This window comes from Mirounga angustirostris, unplaced genomic scaffold (assembly GCF_029215605.1).
Source record: "Mirounga angustirostris isolate CCGP_5_RB_7025 unplaced genomic scaffold, mMirAng1.0.hap1 SCAF_1, whole genome shotgun sequence".
In the NCBI taxonomy this organism is placed as follows: domain Eukaryota; kingdom Metazoa; phylum Chordata; class Mammalia; order Carnivora; family Phocidae; genus Mirounga; species Mirounga angustirostris.
The window spans coordinates 67,151,650-67,171,315 of record NW_026991709.1 but is presented as its reverse complement, the minus strand read 5'-3'; the positions used below and the strand labels follow the sequence as shown (position 1 = coordinate 67,171,315).

At 47.4% G+C, this 19,666-nt stretch overlaps 1 protein-coding gene across 4 annotated transcripts in view; it reads right to left on the bottom strand.

Annotated features, from left to right (window-relative positions):
* Window positions 1–8,167: 8,167 nt before the first annotated feature.
* PDIA5 (protein disulfide isomerase family A member 5) overlaps window positions 8,168–19,666 on the bottom strand; it is a 91,865-nt gene continuing 80,366 nt past the window's right edge. For 3 of the 4 annotated variants that reach the window (XM_064570456.1, XM_064570496.1, XM_064570564.1), the window contains 3 exons: window positions 17,812–17,882; window positions 11,212–11,346; window positions 8,168–10,833 (listed from right to left, as the gene is read on the bottom strand). In XM_064570456.1, coding sequence (XP_064426526.1) covers window positions 10,753–10,833; window positions 11,212–11,346; window positions 17,812–17,882 — 287 coding nt within the window. In that variant the 3' untranslated portion in view covers window positions 8,168–10,752. The other variant, XM_064570528.1, reaches the window with a different exon arrangement.

The window sequence follows — 19,666 nt, the reverse complement described above, 5'->3', positions numbered from 1 at the left end:
TGAAAGCAGTCAGATGATGACAGGAATTAAAGTCTTAGTCTGCTGAGGCTTTAACATCCTGTTAGAGGAGACATTTGCTTGGCAGACTCCCAGCCTGGTTGCCAGGCTGATCACCCAGTGATGTGGCAGCATTTGAAATGTCATGTTCTACATGTCCTGCTCACTCTATGGTCTGCACAAATATAGTGGTGTTGTTACCATCACTTACTTGACTGCCTTTGAGTCGTGGAGCCAAGATATTTTAGCCTCATGGATCCTGCATTGCATTGATAATGTGGACAGATTTACATATATAGCTTCCTACTGAATGTTTTTTAGAAACAACTTTCAGGAGACTTCAAGGTAGCAATAGATCACAAGCAACTTAATTACTTAATCATAATGAAAATTTTCCAACTCTGGAGAATAACGTTGGAAAAACATCTCTCCCTTGATTTTTCCAAAGTCCCCTAGCCTGGCTTCCATATGTGTTAAGTAAGCTCAGTAGTGCACACCGGTGAAGCCTGCAGGACTCAACCCACCGGTTCTGAACTTCAGCTGCACATTAGAACAACCTGGAGATCTTTTAACACCTATCAATGCCAGGGACCCATTCCCAGAGATTCTGATTCAGTGGTTTTGGGGTGGGACCCTGGCCCTGATAGCTTTTCAAGGTCCCCAGGTGGTTAGTCATGAAGCCAGGATTGAGAACCATTGTACCTGGGAAAAAATGGGCACAAATGTCAATCTATTCTTTTCCCAAGGAGTGAAGTAGCAGAAAATTCTGGTGATCACAGGGAATTCACCCCTTGGGGTTACTGATTTCCAATGACAAAATGCTGGTGGCATCTCTTCCTTCCTTTTCCTCGTTGTGAGGGACTTGGACCTGGAGAGAGGAAGGCATCTGGGGTCCATGGGGCATAATCCTCAGCTCAGGCTGTGGGGTGCTGTCATAGAAAGAATGCCTTTCCTTTAAGCTGAAATACTTGGAGTAGGAGATGTGGCTGGAGAGGATGAAGATGTTCCTGAAAATGTGGTTTTCTGACTTTACAATTTGAAGTGATCACAGTGAAAAGAAAAGGAGGACACACAGGGAAGAATCCAGCGGGGTTTGTGTTGGGAGACTGGCTCAAATCAGAAAGCAATGGAACAAGGAGGGCATATAAGGAGATCTGGAGGGGCTTCCTGGGAAGCCCAGCTGACTGAGGCTTGCAACAAAGAGCTACGGATAAGATAAAGGGGCTGATGTAATGAAGTCAAGAATGAGGCGTTCAAGGAAGGAGACCTGGGCTCACTGCTTGGAGCCAACTGCATCATGTTGATGGATTAGGAAAAAGAGTAAAATGCCACAATGGTTATTTCTGCTTACTCCATCAAAGGGAACCACCACTGTTCTGAAAAGGATAGGATGATCTCGGATGATAAGGAACTGAGATCCAAGACAGAAAGTTTAACAGAAAAAAATATGCAGAAACAGCCAGGGAAATTCTAAAAGCAAAAAAGTAATTAGAATGGGATTTTTAAAAACAAAATGAAATGAAAATGGACAAAGTAGGGGAACAGGGCAGGATGTATGGCAGCCAAATAGATTTTGAAATTTACTACGTGGTGAAGTGGTATTTCAGTGGGGAAAAGATAAACTCTTCAAAATGGTGTTGGGGCAAGTGGCTAGCCCATTTTGGAAAAAAAAAAAAAGCTGGATTTTGATTCCTTAAATTGAAATAAATTTGAGATGTACTTTAAAATACCAGGAAAAACACAAATGAATTTATACAGTTGACCCCTGAACCACATGGGTTTGAACTGTGCAAATCCACTTAAACATGGACTTTTTTGAGAAATACAGTACAGTACTGTAAATGTGTTTTCTCTTCCTTATGATTTTTAAATGATATTTTTTCTCTAGCTTTATTATAAGAATACAGTATATAATGTATATAACCCACCAAATATTTGTTAATTGACTTCATATATTTTCAGTAAGGCTTCTGGTCAACGGTAGGTTATTAGCAGTTAAGTTTTTGGGGAGTCAAAAGTTATATGCAGAGTTTTGATTGCATGGGGAGGTTGATGTTCCTAATCCCCATGTTGTTCAAGGGTCAACTGTATGTGATCTTGGTGGAAAAGAATTTTTTGAATCTGTGTATCTACATACATATACACACACACACACACACACACACACACATAAAAAGCATACTATATGTTTGTTTATGAACCCAAAAAAGAAAACAAAACAAATTCTTGGCAGGATACACTCAAACTTGACAGCAATTATTTCTGGGGCATGAAACTGGAGGACAATAAAACAGTCTCTCTCTCTCTCTCCCTCTTTCTCTCAATCTCTCTCTCTATATATATATACAATTACATATATGTGTATATATATAATTTGGTTATTAACTTAGTGGGCATATATAAATATATATACTTCTATATATAAATATACATATACACATATATGTATACATACATATATAAAACCATATGAACACTAAGTTAATAACTAAATACATATTTTATGTATAATATAAATATATAATATATATTTAAGTATTAGGTATTAGTTGATTTAGTTTTGTGGAGAAGATTTAAAAAAAAGACAAATTTGTAAAAGATCAACCTTGGTTGAAAGTTTGAAGAAAAGCACTTGCTTGCTCTAATTATAATTTCAAATTTTTTGGCCCAGACAAATCTCCCCATAGGGTCCTGAAAGAATGTGAGACGTGGTGAATTCATGGTCCAGGAAAGGGAAGTCGCACTGAGCAGCATTATGCTGGTTAGTTCAGTAATGACTAGTGGTTGTTGGAGAGGAGGCAATAACCACTAGAAAGAAGCATCACCAACTGAAAGTTCTGTTGGTTATGGGGGAGAGAAAGGGCCCCTGTGTTGCATCTGAGCTCAGCTACTCACCAGCTCTGTGAACTTGGACAAGTTGCCTAACTCAGCTGGTCTCCTGGAGTCTCAGCCTCTTCATCACAACACCATGGAGGGGTGTGAGCTTGGATGAAATGGGGCAGCTAAAGATGCTTCCAAACTGTAAGGGACTGTGCACAGGTTATTACTCTTTCACAGGGTTATTAGATTGATTGAACAGAAGAATGTGGTAGACAAATTCCTCAACAAAACAGTTGATGACACTTTTCATTGTATTTTTCAGGAAAGGCTGAAGATAGGAGTTGGAGGCTGGGACGACTGAGTGGGTTAGGAACTTGCTGAACGACTCTGCCTACAGATACGGAACTAATGGATTGACAAGAAATTTCTATTGGCCTGTTTCAACGTTCTAGGCTATACTCTATTTTTCACATTTTAATTCTTATCAAATTTGCAAGTGACATGAAGTTAAAGATAGAAAGCTTGTCAGAGACAAAAACAGAATCTAAAACATCCTGGCAGGCTAAAACAAAGATGGATTTTCGAGATAAATGTAACTAGAATAATTTTGTCTTATATCAAAAATATAATTTGCAAAGATCTTTAAAAACTATAATTCCCAGAGCTAGCCAGAGTTAAAAAAAAACACAGGTAATTTCATATACTCTTGGTAAGAGTATAAATAGGCACACCACGGAAGGAAAATTGACAGTATATATTGCAGGTCTTAAAAATAAGTATATTCTTTGACCCAGAAAGTCACTTCTGAAAATGTGTAAAATAACAAAACCAAAGGGGACACCTGGGTGGCTCAGTCGTTAGGCATCTGCCTTTAGCTCAGGTCATGATCCTAGGGTCCTGGGATCAAGTCCTGCATCAGGCTCCTTGCTCAGCGGGGAGTCTGCTTCTCCCTCTGCCTGCTGCTCTCCTTGCGCTTGTGCACGCTCTGGCTCTCTCTCTTTGACAAATAAACAACTAAAATCTTAAAAAAAAACACCAGAGATGTCCATCCCAGCATTATTTATGACAGAGAATAACTATAAATAACATATACATCTAATGACACAGATCTGTAAGTAAAGGATGGTATTTACATAGGATGAAGTGCTGCATGGCAGCAGTTCTCAACTGGGGGGTGATTTTGCCCCCCAGGGGACTTTGGCAAAGTTTGGTTGTCACAATCTGTTGGGAAGGGGAGTGCTACTGGCATTTAGGGGAAAGTGGCCAGAGATACTGCTAAAAATTTTCCAATGCACAGGAAAGCTCCCCACAGCAAAGAATTATGTCCCAAAATGTCAATAGCACCAAGAAATAATGTTGAGAAACTCTGCTATATAGTCTTTAAAAATTATGTTGAGGAAGAATACCTAATGATATAGAAAGATTTGTAAACACTTTGTAAAATATTTTTAAAAGTTATAAAATACTGAGATTTCATTTGCGTGTGATAAAAAAATTGGAAGACGGGTGCCTGGGTGGCTCAGCGAGTTGAGCAAAATACTCTTGATTTCTACTTGGGTTGTGATCTTGGTGTCGTGGGATCAAGCCTTGTGTGGGGCTGCGCTAGGGGCGGAATCTGCTTATCCCTCTCCCTCTGCTTCTCCCCCCATATGGGCTATCTCTATAATAAATAAATGAATAAAATCTTAAAAAAAAACTGGAAGACAGTACACCAACATATTGAATAACTGATGAGTAGCAAGGCTATGAGCAATTTAAATTTTTTTCTGCGTGCTTTTCTGCATTTTTCAACATTTATTACAACACATGTAGTACCTTGAAGATCAGTGAAGAAAAATATTCAATGGAAATGAACTATCAAGGGTTGGTCTTTTCTGTAAGCAGTATGAAAAAGTTTTGATGGCTTTTGTTGACAGTGAGTCTGCAATCTTGGACTAGATTAGCCAAGATATATCTTAAAAGATCAGGAATGAGGGATTCATGGTCCTTTCCCCCTATACTGGCCAGTTCTCAGCTGGACTCTTGTGTTCAGTACTGGGCCCCACTACATTTTATCAGAAATGTAGGAGTTGTGTATTTACACAGTGCCTATTTATGAGAGAAAAATGGATGTGGGTTTGTTTTCCTGTTAGTTGACTTAGTAGAAGTCGTGATCTCAGTCTGATCCAATAAACTGAAAATTCTCTTTAGGTAACTATAGGATGACTCCGTAAGTAAATGTCCAGTCTTTCAGAGCCCTTTTCCTCTACAAGGTGCGGACAAACTTTCACTTTGCTTTCTGAGACAGCCAAGAAGGGACCTACAACCCCACCGGGTCCTGCAGATCCTTGCACCCTCTGCTGGTCAACACTGCACCTGAGTGGTGGCTGCTGAGCGGCAACTGAGCTTGCTCTGGGGTATTCTGTGGCTGTCTGCTCCTGAACCCTGGGGCGCATGCATCCTCCGTCCTTTTCTAGTCCTGGCTGGGCACCCCTCCTGCTGGTGCTGTGGCCCCCTGAGGCTGGCCTGTGATCTCACTGAGGTTACAACCTCTAGCAAACTCAGCCAGATTCAGCCAACTTCTGCAGCCTTCTGTTGGGGCACAGGGGAACTGGGTCCTGGCCACACAGGAAACACAGCTGCCTAGAGACAGTTAAACTCAGGCCCTCCCTGCTAGACTGGGACACTGAGTTTATATATTGAGGGCTGGGGTTTTTTTTTCCCCATGTGCAATTTTTTTTTTTTTTTTTTTTTTTTTTGCGGGCAGCGGGGGGTTGTGGGGGAAGGGAAGAGAGCATTTCAAACTTATAAAACGTCACATATACCCTCTGCCTAAGATTCACCAGTTATTTACATGTTGTGTCTTTGGCTTTATCTTTCTCTGTGTGTTTGTGTGTGTTTTGAGATAGACAAGATTATTCAAAAATTTATATGGAAGGGGCACCTGGGTGGATCAGTCGGTTAGGCATCTGACTCTAGGTTTTGGCTCAGGTCGTGATCTCATGGGTTGTGGGATGAAGCCCCATCTTGGGCTCCATGCTCAGCAGGGAGTCTGCTTGAAGATTCACTCTCTCTACCCCTCCCCCGATGCACGCTTACTCTAAAATACATACATAAATCTTAAAAAATAAAATAAGTAAAATTTATATGGAAAAGGAACTGCAACAGCTAAAACAGCCTGGGTGGCTCAGTTAGTTGGGCGTCTGCCTTCGGCTCAGGTCATGATCCCGGAGTCCCGGGATCGAGTCCCACGTCGGGCTCCCTGCTCAGCGGGGAGCCTGCTTCTCCCCCTGCTTGTACTCTCTCTCTCTCTGACTAGGTAATGAATAAAATCTTTAAAAAAAAAAAGGCAGTGGGAGAAATCAGGCTACTTGATTTCAAGACTTATTAGATACTAAGTACATTATATAAGCATAATCTTATATAGTTATATATATGATATATTATATCATATATAATCAACAGAACAGAGAATCCAGAAATAGACTTCTATAAGTACAGCCAACTGCTTTTTGACAAAGGTGCAAAAGCAATGCAGTAGAGGACAGTCTACAACAAATGGTGCTGGAACAATTGGACACCACAGGCCTAATCTAAGTCTCACATCTTGTACAGAAATTAACTCAAAATGGATCATGTATTTAAATGTAAAACTTTAGAAATAAACATAGAAGGAAAACTTTAGGGCCTGGGGCTTGGTGATGAGTTTTTAGATATGACAGCAAAAGCATGATCCACAAAAGAAATTAAATTAATTCTGTCAAAATTAAAAACTTTTGTTCTCTGAAAGACCCTGTTAAGATTAAAAAACATGCTACAGATAAGAGAAAATATTTATAAGCCACATATCTGGCAAAGGATTAGTATCTAGAATATATAAAGAACATTCAAAATTCAACAGTAAAAAAAAAATCCAATTAGAAAATGGGCAAGAGACATGAATAGGCATCTTACTGAAGAGGATATATAGATGGCAAATAAGCACATGAAAAAAATATTCAACATTGCTAATTATTGGTGAAATGCACAGTAAGACCATGATGATATATTACTACACACCTAATTAGACCGGCTAAAATTAAAAAAACAAAACAAAACACAATGACAATACCAAATGTTGAGCAGGATATGGGGAAACTGGATCTGTCATACATCACTGGAAAGAAAGCAAATGGTACAGCCACTCTGCAAAAGTTTGGCAATTTCCTTAAAAGCTAAACATATCCTTAACATATGACCCAGCAATCATATTTCTGGGTATTTACCTCAGAGAAATAAAAACTTTCATCTAGACAAAAGGCAGCTTTATTTGTAATGGTCCCAAACTGGGAACAACCAAAACGTTCCCTAACAGGTAAATAAATTGTGTTACATCCATCCATATCATGGAACACTGCTCAGCAATAAAAAGAAACAAGATACTGATACATACAATTTGGATGGATCTCAAGGACGTTATGTAGAGTGAGAAAAGTCCATCTTAATAGATTATTTATTGTAGGATTCCATTTATATAACATTCCCCAAATGAGCAAAGTATAGAGATGGAAAACAAGTTAGCGGCTGCCAACGTTTGTGAGGAGGAGGGGAGTCTTTAAGAGGAGTAAACATAAAGGAACATAGCAGAAATCTCTGTAATGGTGGGATAGTTTTGCATTTTGATTGCAGTGTTGGTTTTGCAAATTACACACGATTAATGGCACAGACATGTGGAATTTCAAGGGACCCTGAACAGCTAAAACCATCTTGAAAAAGAGGAATGGAGTTGGAGGAATCTCCCTTCCCAATTTCAAAACTTACTACAAATCTACAGTAATCCAAACCGTGGTACTGGTATAAAGACAGACATCTAGATCAACGCAATAAAATAGAAAGCCCAGAAATAAACCCTCACATATATGGTCAAATGATTTTTGACTAGGGTGCCAAGACTCAATTAGGAAAGAATGGTCTTTTCTACCAACGGTGGTGGGGAAACTGGATAGCCATATGTAAAACAATGAAGCTGGACCCTTACTTTAAATTTAACTCAAAATGGATCAAAGTCCTAAACATAAGACCTAAAACTATAAAACTCTTAGAGGGAAACATAGGAGAAAAGCTTTGGACATTGGATTTGGTAATGACAACACAGACAACAAAAGAAAAAATAGATAAACTGGACTTTATCAAAATTAAAAACTTGTGTGCATCAAAGGGCATTATTAAGAAAGTGAAAAGATAACCCACAGAATGGCAGAAAATATTTGCATGTCACAGATCAGATAAGGGATTCATATCTAGAAAATATACAGAACTCCTGTAAGACAGCAATGACAAAAAACAAACAACCCATTTGACAAATGGGCAAAAAACATTTTTCCAAAGAAGATCTATAAATGGCCAAAAAAACCTTAAAAGATGCTCAACAACACTAATCGTTAAGGAAATGCAAATCAAAACCACAATGAGATACCACACAAAAACACACACATCACTTCTTAAACCCAGAGCATCACCTCCCTGTGCCTGGCACAGAAGTTTCTGGAAGCCAAGCACCTCCAGAAAGGGAGGCAGTAGCATGGGAGGATAAGAAAGGTTGGGGGGCCAGCTCTGAAAGCTCCAGTCAGGCAGCAATAGGGAATCACTGGTGGGCGAGAGGCATGGGGGATGCAAGTAAAGTGGGAAGCTAAGGCAAACCAGGGAGGAGGAGAGAAATTGAGGTGAAGGTTGTGCCAAAGCCCAGAAAGAAGATTGGGACTCAGTTCTCCCCTAACTCACAGACACCTCCTGCAGAGAAATCTGCCTGCAAATGCAGGATCCAGGAGAAGGGGGGGTGAGATGACAGCAGGTCCCCAAGGGGTAGAGAGGGTTCTGCACTGAAGATCAATGAACTCCATATGAAACAAGTGTGGGCAGGAGGAACAGAACTAACTAGATGCCATGGTACTGCTCCATCTGCACAGAGCTCCAGAATTGGGGAATGAGGGTGAAGGGTGGGAGAGAGTGCACAGACGAGGCTGGGGATGGGGAGTGGAGGTAGGGAGCTCTGTCCATAGAAGCCACTGCCCAGAGCTGGGGTGAACCTACTCAGGTCATGCCCAAAGTCATGGTAAGCACTAGACATTCTGACAAAGCTTTATAATTATCAAATCCTGCAAACAGAGAAGTGATGCCATTTCCTGGTGCTTTCAAGCCCTCACCAAGAAGCCAGGCCAGGCCAATCTGACCTTGAGGCTATGGAACAGACTAAAAGAAAGCCCCGCACCTTGAAGGTCGGCACTAGCAGTCCTCAGTCGGGAAGTGGTTTTTGTCAGGTATTGTTCTAAAGATACAGTTAAAAACGAATTTTTTTGAAGACACAAGCAAATACATTCCTCCTGCAAAGCCTCCAAATCACCATTAGGGAAAAAGCATGTCTGTGCATGCACTTGCTCTCAGGTGCCCCTTGTAGGAACGGTGCACGACACAGTGTCAGGATTACATGGCTCCTTGTATGACTGCGTACAGTACCCAGCAGGAGCTCAGGACAAGTGTTTAAATGCATGCTTCTTTCTTTCATACCCATTCACTTGGGGCAAGACCAGGGCCACTGCTGAGGAAGTGTGTGCTTAGGAGAAAAAAAGCGAGGCTGAAGCAGCAGAGGGTGGACTGGGAAGCTGAGAACCTCCAATTTCACCTAAAAGAGCCGTGGCACCTGTCAGCACAGCCCTGAGGAGCTCTGCGGCTTTGTGCTGTTGGTCCTCCTCTTAGCGGACCCATCAGCAGTAAGGCTGGAGGCCGCCGGGAGGGGGCCAGGCTAGGAAACAGGGCTGTTCCTGAAGGCCAAGTAGCCAACAGAACCACCCAAGTGAGCAGCTAAGCACTGCAGCTTAGGCAACCCCTCTTCTGGAACTGCCCAAATCCAAGGCTAGGACGGCGGCTTAGAAGTCAAGTCAAGGCAGCGGGAGCGGGGGCTGTTCTGCTCCCGGTGGGCAGACAAGACACAGCACAGGGTTCTCCGGCTCTGGCGGCACACCGATGGGCACAGGGCTGGTGTTAAGTCACCCAGAGATGGAGAAAGCATGACCGGTGTGAAAGCCGATCAGGAGAGAGATGGAATGGAGGAAGGAGGCAGAGTGAGATGTCGGGGTAGACCAGGAGCCTGGGTGGTGCCCATCCACGGAGAACATGGGAGTAACATTTGGAGGTTACAGTGGCAGGGTGAGCGGGGGCTGACCCGGCAACTGCATGCCTATGGAGAATATGCCACTCACGTCTGCCCCTTCCAGGGTACAGAGCAAGCAGCACACAGAGGCCCCTCCCCTACTCCATTCTAGACGCTCCTTTGAGCCTGGGCTTGCCCACTGCGCTCAGCCCTGAATTGGAGACTCAGCTTTTCTGTGAAGGGAGAGCAGGGAGGGACCAGAGAGAGGAAAAGAGAAGACAGAAATAGTTGAAGAAAGAGAAACATGTAAATGAGTTCCAGGAAAACCCACCCAAACTCAAACTGAAATGATCCAGACAAAGATAGTACTTGGTGACCGTAAGCTTCAGCATCTCGTTTTCCCTCATTATCTTAACATATTTCCTCCCTAAACCAGTCATTTCCAACAGGATATGCTGTGCTCAGATCTCCCCGTCCTGCTCTCCAATGGCTGAGAAGGGCACTGTTCCATGCCACCCTCCTCGTGCCTACTCTCCGCCCTCATGTGTCTCTCCCAGGCAGATGGGACACCGGCGTGTGGCTCTCTACCTCCCAGGAGGGGACGTGGCATAAGGGACAACACAAGTATCCACCTCTCCATCTCTTTTAGTACAGGCTCTGTGGAAACGACCCACACCACCAAACAATTGGTTTGATTTTATTTCAAAATTGTACAAAATGGCCATAAGCGGCTATAAAAAATTGTCTTCAGAACATGTGGAAATTCAGAAAGAACAACAAAACAGGTTATCATTCACAGTGTAATGGAAAAGCTTTCTCTGAGGCAGAAATTACAACTCTTCCTTCTTCTTCCCTAGTCTCTCATGGTCTCCTTCCCGGAGCGTTCGAATAAAATTGGTAAACCCCAGTTCCTGTCGGGAAGGGAAAGAGAAAGAGAAAAAAGCCTTTACCCTGATGCAGATGTGCACCCTCTCCCCCTCTCCCCTCTTCCTGACCCTCCATGTGCACACTCTGCTGGACGTAGAGAAGTGGCCAGTGGACGTGGCTGCCCATGTGGGGAGGGTCTGCTTGGCTACGGAGGAGCCCTTGCCGAACGCCCAGAACCCAGCCAGGCTCTGGGAGCTGGACTCCGGGACAACCTCTGGGGGCACTCTTCCAGCCAGGCCCGTGGCCCTTGCCTTCCCAGCGGCGTGCACACGGCGGACTTCTGCGGCGTTGGCTGTCCTTCTCAGTGGCTGTCTCCCTGCCCAACAGAAAGAGCTCAGGGCGGGTGCTCCTCCCCAGCTTACCGTCCGCTCGCTGTCATACTTTTCGGCAAACTTCCCATAGTGGTAGTAGTGGAACGTGGGGTAGGCCTTGACGGCCTCCTGCTGACACAGGTCCTGGTTCTTCTCTTTGACGCAGTCCACAGCAGCACAGACAATCTGCGGGCCCGAAGAAAGGCGGGGTCAGCGCAGGGGGCCTCCCATGTGAGACCCGAGGCCCAGCCCCTCCGCACATAGACCGCACTTCAGGCCCACGCCATGTGCTTTCTCTGATTTTTCTCAATAGCGAGGATGAGCTGAACCAAAGCCTCCCCAGCTCAGAGCTCCATTGAAGACTGCCGCTTCTTGCTTCCAATTCTCAAGGCAGACAGGTAAGGTTAGGGGACTCAGCTTGCAGTGCCCTCAGACCACCCTTTAAAATCAAGAGTAGAATGGCCATGAAGGAAATGATGACTTGAGAGCATTTGTAAACATGGCAGGTTTTGTGATGCTTTCTGTGAGGCATGGTGGGACTCATTCATTTATCAACTAACACTTCCTGAACATCTGTTCGGGGAGGCAGTCGAGTACCAAGGTTAAGAACAAGAGCTTTGAAGTCAGGTTTCCCAAGTGCAAATCTTGGCTTGGCAGCATAGTAAGACTTATGGAAAATGACCTAGCCTCTTGGTGCCTCAGTTTCCTCATCTGTAAAACGGGGGTAATAACAATACATAGGTGATCAGAATATTATGAAGGCCGAGCGAGAGAATCCAGGGGAGGTGACTTGGCACAGGACCTGGCACGTGGTTAGTAGTCAGGAAATGTTCACTGCTATCATAATCACTCCTATGGGCCCCAGACACGAGCTCTGTCCCTAGTAGGGGCTCAGCGTCTGGTCAAAGGGGTCAGATAGAGACAATTCCAAGGCACAAAAGGAGGTGTGAGGGATGGAGGTGGTCCAGGTTGCCAAGGGAGGGGCACAAAGGTGCTCTGCAGGGTTTGCCATCTGAGCAGTGGCCTGAAGGAGGAGGAGGAGGAGAAAGAAGTTCCAGCCAGGGGAGCACATTCCAGGAACCGCAAGAGTTCAGCATGAGGAAAGCAAACAGAGTTTTCGGGCAGAAGGAAGTTCCCAAATTGGCCACTGGCCTCTTCCTGCCCATCTACCAAATTCCACACGCTGGTAGTTTTCCCTTACTATTTATTGTTCTTTTAAAATAAGAGGGTAGGGGCGCCTGGGTGGCTCAGTCGTTATGTGTCTGCCTTCGGCTCAGGTCATGATCCCAGGGTCCTGGGATCGAGCCCTGCATCGGGCTCCTTGCTCCGCGGGAAGCCTGCTTCTCCCTCTCCCACTCCCCTTGCTGTGTTCCCTCTCTCACTGTGTCTCTCTCTGTCAAAAAAAAAATAATAATAAGAGGGTATAAAGCAGACCTGGGGAACCTTCTTTCTGTTGAGGGTCACAAAGCAGGGAAGGAGGGGAGAAGGTCGCTTTACGGCAATGCACCAAACACAAGCATTACAGAAGAGGGGAGGGCAGATTCTGGTAAGAGGAAGAATCTACCCAAGGGCTGCTATGTGTTAGGAGTACACTGGTGACCTTGAAAAAGTCCAGCCATTAAGTGACTGCCGTTCTTACTGCAGGAAGGCAGTTAATAGACACGTAACAAGTGAGATTGTTTAGAGCCCGGTGAATGCTCTGAAGAAATTAAAAGAGGGTGATTCAAGAAGACGATAGCCAGAGGGGCTGCTTTATGGTCAAGGAGGCCTTTCCGAGGAGACGGTATTCGATCTACAACCTGCGTCAGGACGAGGCAGCAGGTGCACGAAGGCCCGAGCAGGGAGCACCGGCCCAGGAGGAGCAGCCCACACCAGCACCAGAGAGAGGAATGAGAACCAGGGCCCATGAGGCATCCCGACTGAACGATCACCATGCCTGAAATTTCGAATCATTAAGTAGCCACAATTCCCATGGTTCTACGGCTATGGGTTATTCACATGGGGAGGGACGCCCCCTTTCCAAGTAGAAGAGCCCTGCAGGCCACCGACAGTCACGTTCGCAGCTCACTGCCCCTGTGCCCAGGTGAGAGGGGCCACTGCTGTGCCGGCAGCAGGCCTGACAGTGAAGAGTGAGGCGCAGCCTGCCCTCTGGTCACCGGCGGGCCACGCTTGCCCCTGCCCGGCCCTCACGCTTCCCTCCCACTTCAGCTACAGAACGTCTGCACGATGAGACTTCTTAGAGCAGAGTTTGCAAACTCGCTGCACACATTCCATATCTGGCTCTCAGTCCTGTTCTATTTGGCCCACATAGAATTTAAAAAAAAAAATAAAATAAACCTGAATTAGCTGCCAACCTCGAAAAAGAGCCCAAAGATTTTATATAGCAGTGTGGCTCTCTGGCTTCTGTTTAAAAGCCAGATTTGATGGCATTTGCCCTGCATTCCCACAGGCAACATGTGGCTGGAGCGGAGGGGCAGCCATCTCCTTCTGGCGGGTTCAACGTGCCGTCTGCTGGTGTCCGCATGGAGCCTGGCCCACCCGGCCAGCAGGCGGGCCCCTGAAGCCTTCTGAGAACCCCAGCTCACCCTCGAAAACGCCTTCTGAATTATTCAGAAACACGAGGCAGGTGCTCCTCTGGCTGTCCTCAGCGTTCCGGCTCTTGGGGCCCAGCCCAGGGGAGACGGCGCCCACCGGGCAGCCATCTGCGTCCTGCCCTCGGTGAGGGGCCAAGGCGCCTCTGCTACGCCGAGGAAGTGTTTGATGAGGGTTGCTCCAGGCTGCTGCTCTCCCTGCTTCTGCTTTAAATTATGAATTTAATTTGTCTCTACATGCCCCGGAGCCGCGGGAAATACACGGTACAGTTTTATAAATTGACTAAACTAAAAATGTGTACTTATTTTGAATCCCCTAAACCAGCTGCCAGCCACATACACACCGAGGGCTACTTCCGGCTGCAAAGACTCCTCCACACTCCATTTCTATGGGAGCAGAGGAGTTGAGTGCGGCTCTTTCTGAAGGAAGCGGCTTAGACTCTGGAAAGAAGACAGCAAATAAACCTCTTCTCACCTATCCCCCTTTCTCCTGTCTAAATGCCTGCCCCCCCACACCCCCTCCAGATTTACACTGACTGAACTATAGCACTGAATGCGCACTATCACTTCTAGATTTGCTCCACAGTGGTTGGTATCCTGCCATGACCCCTTGGCCAAACACCTGCCCCTGGCACCCACAATTCTCGGCTGCAGGGAGCCCCAAGGGAGGCCAGTGATGGACAGGGCTTGAGGACATGTTCCTTGGCTTCCTGGACCTTTGGGTGAGGCGCTTCTGTCCATGGTGAGGTCTCTAGGGACTGAACCTAATTATGCATGCACCAATCTGCTCATTAATACACCTGCTCTGGCTCCTTTCCTGACTGCTCCCCCTTCCTCTATCCCTGAGGCCGCTTCCCAAATAAACCCCCTACACACGAGTCCCGGAACCTGAGTTTGCTTCTGGGAGGCCTCTGATAATGCCTGTTTATCTGGTTCTGAGCAGCCCCTTCCCAGCTGGATGACTTTGGGAGAGACTTCTAACCTCTCGCAGATTCAATCTCTTCTTCTGTAAAATGGGAGATTGATAATACCCAGTTGGTTACACTACTACGAGGACAACGTGACATAATGCTCTCAAGCACCAGTGGGAGCAGAGTTTTCGAAAGATATCAAATGCTGTTGTTTCTTCATTCAGTCAGCATTTACAGAGGTTTCAGGCGTCAAGACTGGAGGGAATTCAAGGACAAATGAGGTCCCTACCCTCAGGGAGCTTTCCTTTCTGATGGACAGACAGCCTTGTCAACGCAAGGGAGTACACACACCATGGCCAAAGTTACAGCAGTTCCCTCTGCCTCAGGGCGCCTGTCCTGGGATGACCTTCACACCTTGCTGGCCAGCCTGACTCCCAGGCTGGATGTGCAGTGAGAGATGAGCCCCACCTTGCCGGCCCAGTGGTACCCTGACCCCTGCCTGCACCCGCCAGCCTTCCACCTCAGGCCCATGTCCTCCGTGGCCCCTTCCCTACCGCCATCGGTTCTAACACGAGCAGCATGCAGCCCTCTCTCCAGCCAGTGTGTCAACTGCTCAAGTTCCACCCCTGGGAGGGGGTGGAGGCTCCCCAGCTAAAATATGAACTGCCTCATGCGGCTTTATTGATTCAATAAAATAAATCTCTGCAGGAGCTAATATTGACTTTGGCTATGAAAATGGAAGTGAACAACCAACTGCATATTGATTGGGGAAGGAACAGAGATTGGCTTCAGGGTGGCGGGGGGCGGAATACAATTCTAGCTAAGAGGTGGGAGCACAGGGTATCCAGAAAAACTGGGAGTCAAGAGACTCTGTTCTGGCTGTCCATGACCCACAGCTGCGTGTCCCTGGGCAAGGGACATAGCTCCTCTCTGGGCCTTGATCCCTCATGAGTAGGAGAGGGATGGGCCACCAGACCCCAAACATCAGCCAGTGGTTAGTACGAGAGGCAGCTCTTAAAAATTACAAATTCCTGGGGTGCCTGGGTGGCTCAGTCGGTTAAGCATCCAACTCTTGATTTTGGCTCAGGTCATGATCTCAGGGTCGTTGAGATCAAGCCCCACGTCAGGTTCTGCACTGAGCATGGAGCCTGCTTAGGATTCTCTCTCTCCTTCTGCCCCTCCCCTGCTCTCTCTCCCTCTCTTAAAAAAAAGAAAAAAGAAAAAAAATTAGATTCCCAGAACCATCCCTGGACCTCTGATGTGACAGTTCTAGGATGGCACCCAGCAATCGTGACACCAGTAACTTTAGTCCCCCAGGCCGAGAGCAAATGCTTCCCTGGTGTTACTGAGAGCCACGTCCAGGAAACCCAGGCCTGCCAAATGCCTGGCAGAGAGGGGCAGAGAGATTTAATGTGCTCCTGAAAATGAGTGAGGGTAATCTCTGGCTTGGAACACAGGGAGCTGGAAGGAGAGGAGAGAGGACATAACAGACAGAGGGAATGAGCGCAGGAAAAGGCCAGCAACGTAACTGGCCCAAGTTGAGACAATTAAGCAAAGGCTTATCAGTGTCTTAGTGGGGTCCCTGTGGAAATGGCATCCCTGTGCATCAGCAGATGGAAGAGAGGAAGAGGAGGACCGGCCCTTGGCTGCTACTGTGGGCAAAGCCAGCCTGGCCCCGCTTGGACTGAGGTGATCCCTTCACAGACCCTGGAGCCACAAAGACCTGAGCAGCCAGGGGACGGGAAGACCCCACACCCCAGCCACTCTCCCGTCTCATGGCGTGGGGCGATGGGAGTCAATGTGGAATGCCTGCCAGTCCCGTGCTGGCTACAGGGAGCAAAGGCTTCCCCACGCCAAGCAACACCCAGACTGTGAGGGAGTCCTAGGGGACTGGCCGAACCTCCCCAGAACTCCTGCATGTGCACTGGCCCTGGGTGGCAGAGGGCGGTGGGTGGGGAGGGAGCTGGAAGACAGGAAGCCCCTTCTTGCCATGCCCCTCTCCATACAGGTCAAGGGGCAGGCAAAGGAGAAAAGGTTTCTGGTCCTTCTACTCCCTCCTGGTGGGGTGAAGGGAGCCTCAAGGGCACAGCCAGACCTTGTGGGTGACAATGGGACATCCTGAGTCCAGGGAAGGGTCCTGGGGTCTGAGTCCCGAGTTTATCCCCCTCCCCAGACATGTGCCGGTGCTCCAGCCGGGCTCCCTCTGACCTGCTGTCCCTGTACAGCGCTCACATGCCATCACCGCCAACCCCCCAGGGCCAACTCCAGCGCCTCCTGGCGTGTGGGTCCAGCCTGCCCCAGCTGCACCCAAGCATCTCACCCAGTGTACATGCATGCAACTTTGGGCCTGGGTGTGTATGAGCATGCTTCTGAGGCCTGTTGGGGGACACATTCCTACAACAGAGTCCCAGGCTGGGAAGAGTCTTCATGATCATCTAGGGCAGGACCCCAGCTTTGGCGAGAAGAGAACTCAAGGCCTGGAGAGTCGATAGGACTTCTCCAAGCCACACGGCTTAGCAGCATTCAAGCCGCACCGGGCCTGAGCTCCAGGGTCTGCCCTTGCCACACCACGCCTCAGCCCCGGAGTCCCACATTGCCCTCACCTGGTAGCAGCCCGCGCTGCCCTGGCTGGTGGAGCTGCCTAGGGAGGTGCCTGGGGGTGCCCTCTCCCCACACTTTAATCCAATCTGTAGTTCTAGCTTGTTAACTTTATGCTTCATCAGCAGGAGCCTTTTACTTCGGTGGGATGAGGCTCTGCAGGACAGCCTTGTTCTCCTCCACCTTGGCTGCCTCTGGTTGACTTTTGTTGGATATTCTTTATTTGTATTTTCAATTATATAAGTAATGCATGACTACAAATCCTACCACAAAAAGATTCAAACGCTAAAAATAAATAGATAACCCCTTTACCAACCCCCTCTTCCCAGGAAGGGCTGTAACAGTGCAGTGTATCCCTTTTAACTGATTTTACAGCAGAAATTCAGCCTGCCCTGTCCTGCCTTATGAAAAGAATGTCCTGGTTCCCAGGAATTCTCTGACCTCAGCAGAGTCTATTCAGGAAGGGGACCTGAACGGAAGGGAGGGAGGTAGAGAGCTGTGGGGCAGAGCAAAGTCAGAAGCAGGACAGAGATGAAGAAGGGTATCCTTACCTTTCGGTCATCTTTGAAGATGTCGGCAGTGGCGGTAAAGTGTGGGATGACCTTCTTACAGTGCGGGCACCCTGCAGGGGAGGGGAAGGACCGAATGTTGCTCATGCAGGGGAGGCTGCAGAGCCAGGGGCCCTCCCTGGCACTGACAGAGGAGCCTTTCCAGGAGCTTCCCTCCACCCAACAGACTGTGGGGGTTCATCTGACTCCCACCCCTTGCACGCCAGACTGTCAGGGTCCACGTGTCAACCCTGCCACTCAAACACTGCCCCCTGTGTCTGCTGTCAGCACAAGGACTTTGTAGAGGTTCCTGTGCAAACGTCAGGTCTGCTCTTGCCCAGGACCTCCCACCCCACATCCTCCCATCATACACCTGGCCGAAGAGGCTGGGGGTTGCTGTGGTCTTGTTCTGCAAGCTCCTTCCACAGAGGGCTGTCCTTGGAGCTAGGGTAGAGAGGGGACCTTTGGGCTTGGAAAAGGAGGATGTGTGCTCAGGATTCTCTGAGCAGGTTACAGAGTCCCCTTCTCCTTCCCTAGGGACAGCGGTACCCACTGTCCATTTCAGGCCTGAGAGAACGGGACTGGGAAAGGTGGAGGGAGGAGGAACCATGCCACCTGAGCCCCTACTGCTCGTGTCCTGCTGCTAAATTCTCCATTCCCAGCAAATCCCCACCCTGGACCAAGCGGCCAAACCCAGCTTCTGGTCCTCATGCTATCCTTCTACCCTCGGCTCTACAATCAACCTGAACCTTGGATTCAGGGACGGGAGGTCCAAGGTCAGGCTGAGAGGAGGATCAGCTACAGCGAGTCCCCGACGCTTCTCAGGGCCTGGGTTCCTGAGGGAACAGACCTATCACAGCGGACGAGGACCCCTAACTCCAGAGGCCCTGCATGTGACAGTGGTGCTTCTCGGCCCCTCCCTCAGCATTAGCTGATCCAAACCCAAGCCCCCTTCCTCCAACCATTCCCCAGACGCTGAACACAACTGCCAGGAGAACAGAACTGCTTTGAGGGAGGAATTCCCTGACACTGGTAATTAATTCTGATCAAAACACAGGTGGGAGAGGCCAAATGCCCCATGGGGAGAGCTGGCCAACAGTCGGGCCAGCCTACGCGGGGACCAGAAATGGCTTTGCTCATCTGCTTTCTCTCTTTTTAAAATAAGATGATAATGACTTTCAAAGTGTTGTGTGAAACCAAATTAAGGCTAGGCTACAACTTTAATGTGAATTGAGCACTTGAGCCAGTTCCTGAGATGGGCAGCTGGCTGAGTAGCCAGCTGGCCCCGGAACAGTGTGGACAGCGACGGGGGGGGCAGTCAAGGGATTCTCCCCACACCCCCTGCAGGTGCAGAGAAGACAGCTGGGCTGGTCACAGGTCCTATCAGAACAGAATGCCACAGAGGGCCTAGCACAGCCTCACTTGGGGCAGATACTAAGATGACTTCTTTTAACTGCTTCAATGGCAATTATAAAAACACTTTACTAATTTGACCCAGCAGAGGGAAGAATAGCTCAAATTCATGAAAATGTTACACACTCTATAGGAATGATGGTTTATACATTCCAAAACATTTAGAGGGCACAATGTGCTGGCTGACAAGGCTTGTCAGAGCACCACCCCTGCGGCACCTAGAGGTCCCTCCTGAGTGGCACTTGGATGCCCACTAACAGCGTTAGGCTGGCTGGAAATAAGTTATCCCCTCCCCCCAAATCTGGTATCACTATTAATTTTTCCTTTTAAGCTCTCTGCTTACTGAAAGTATAAAGGCAACTGTCAGCCTAGTGCAAATTCCTATTACCATCAATTTAAAGTATCTAGGTCTCAGATTAATCACCTTCTGTGCATCTAATTTTAT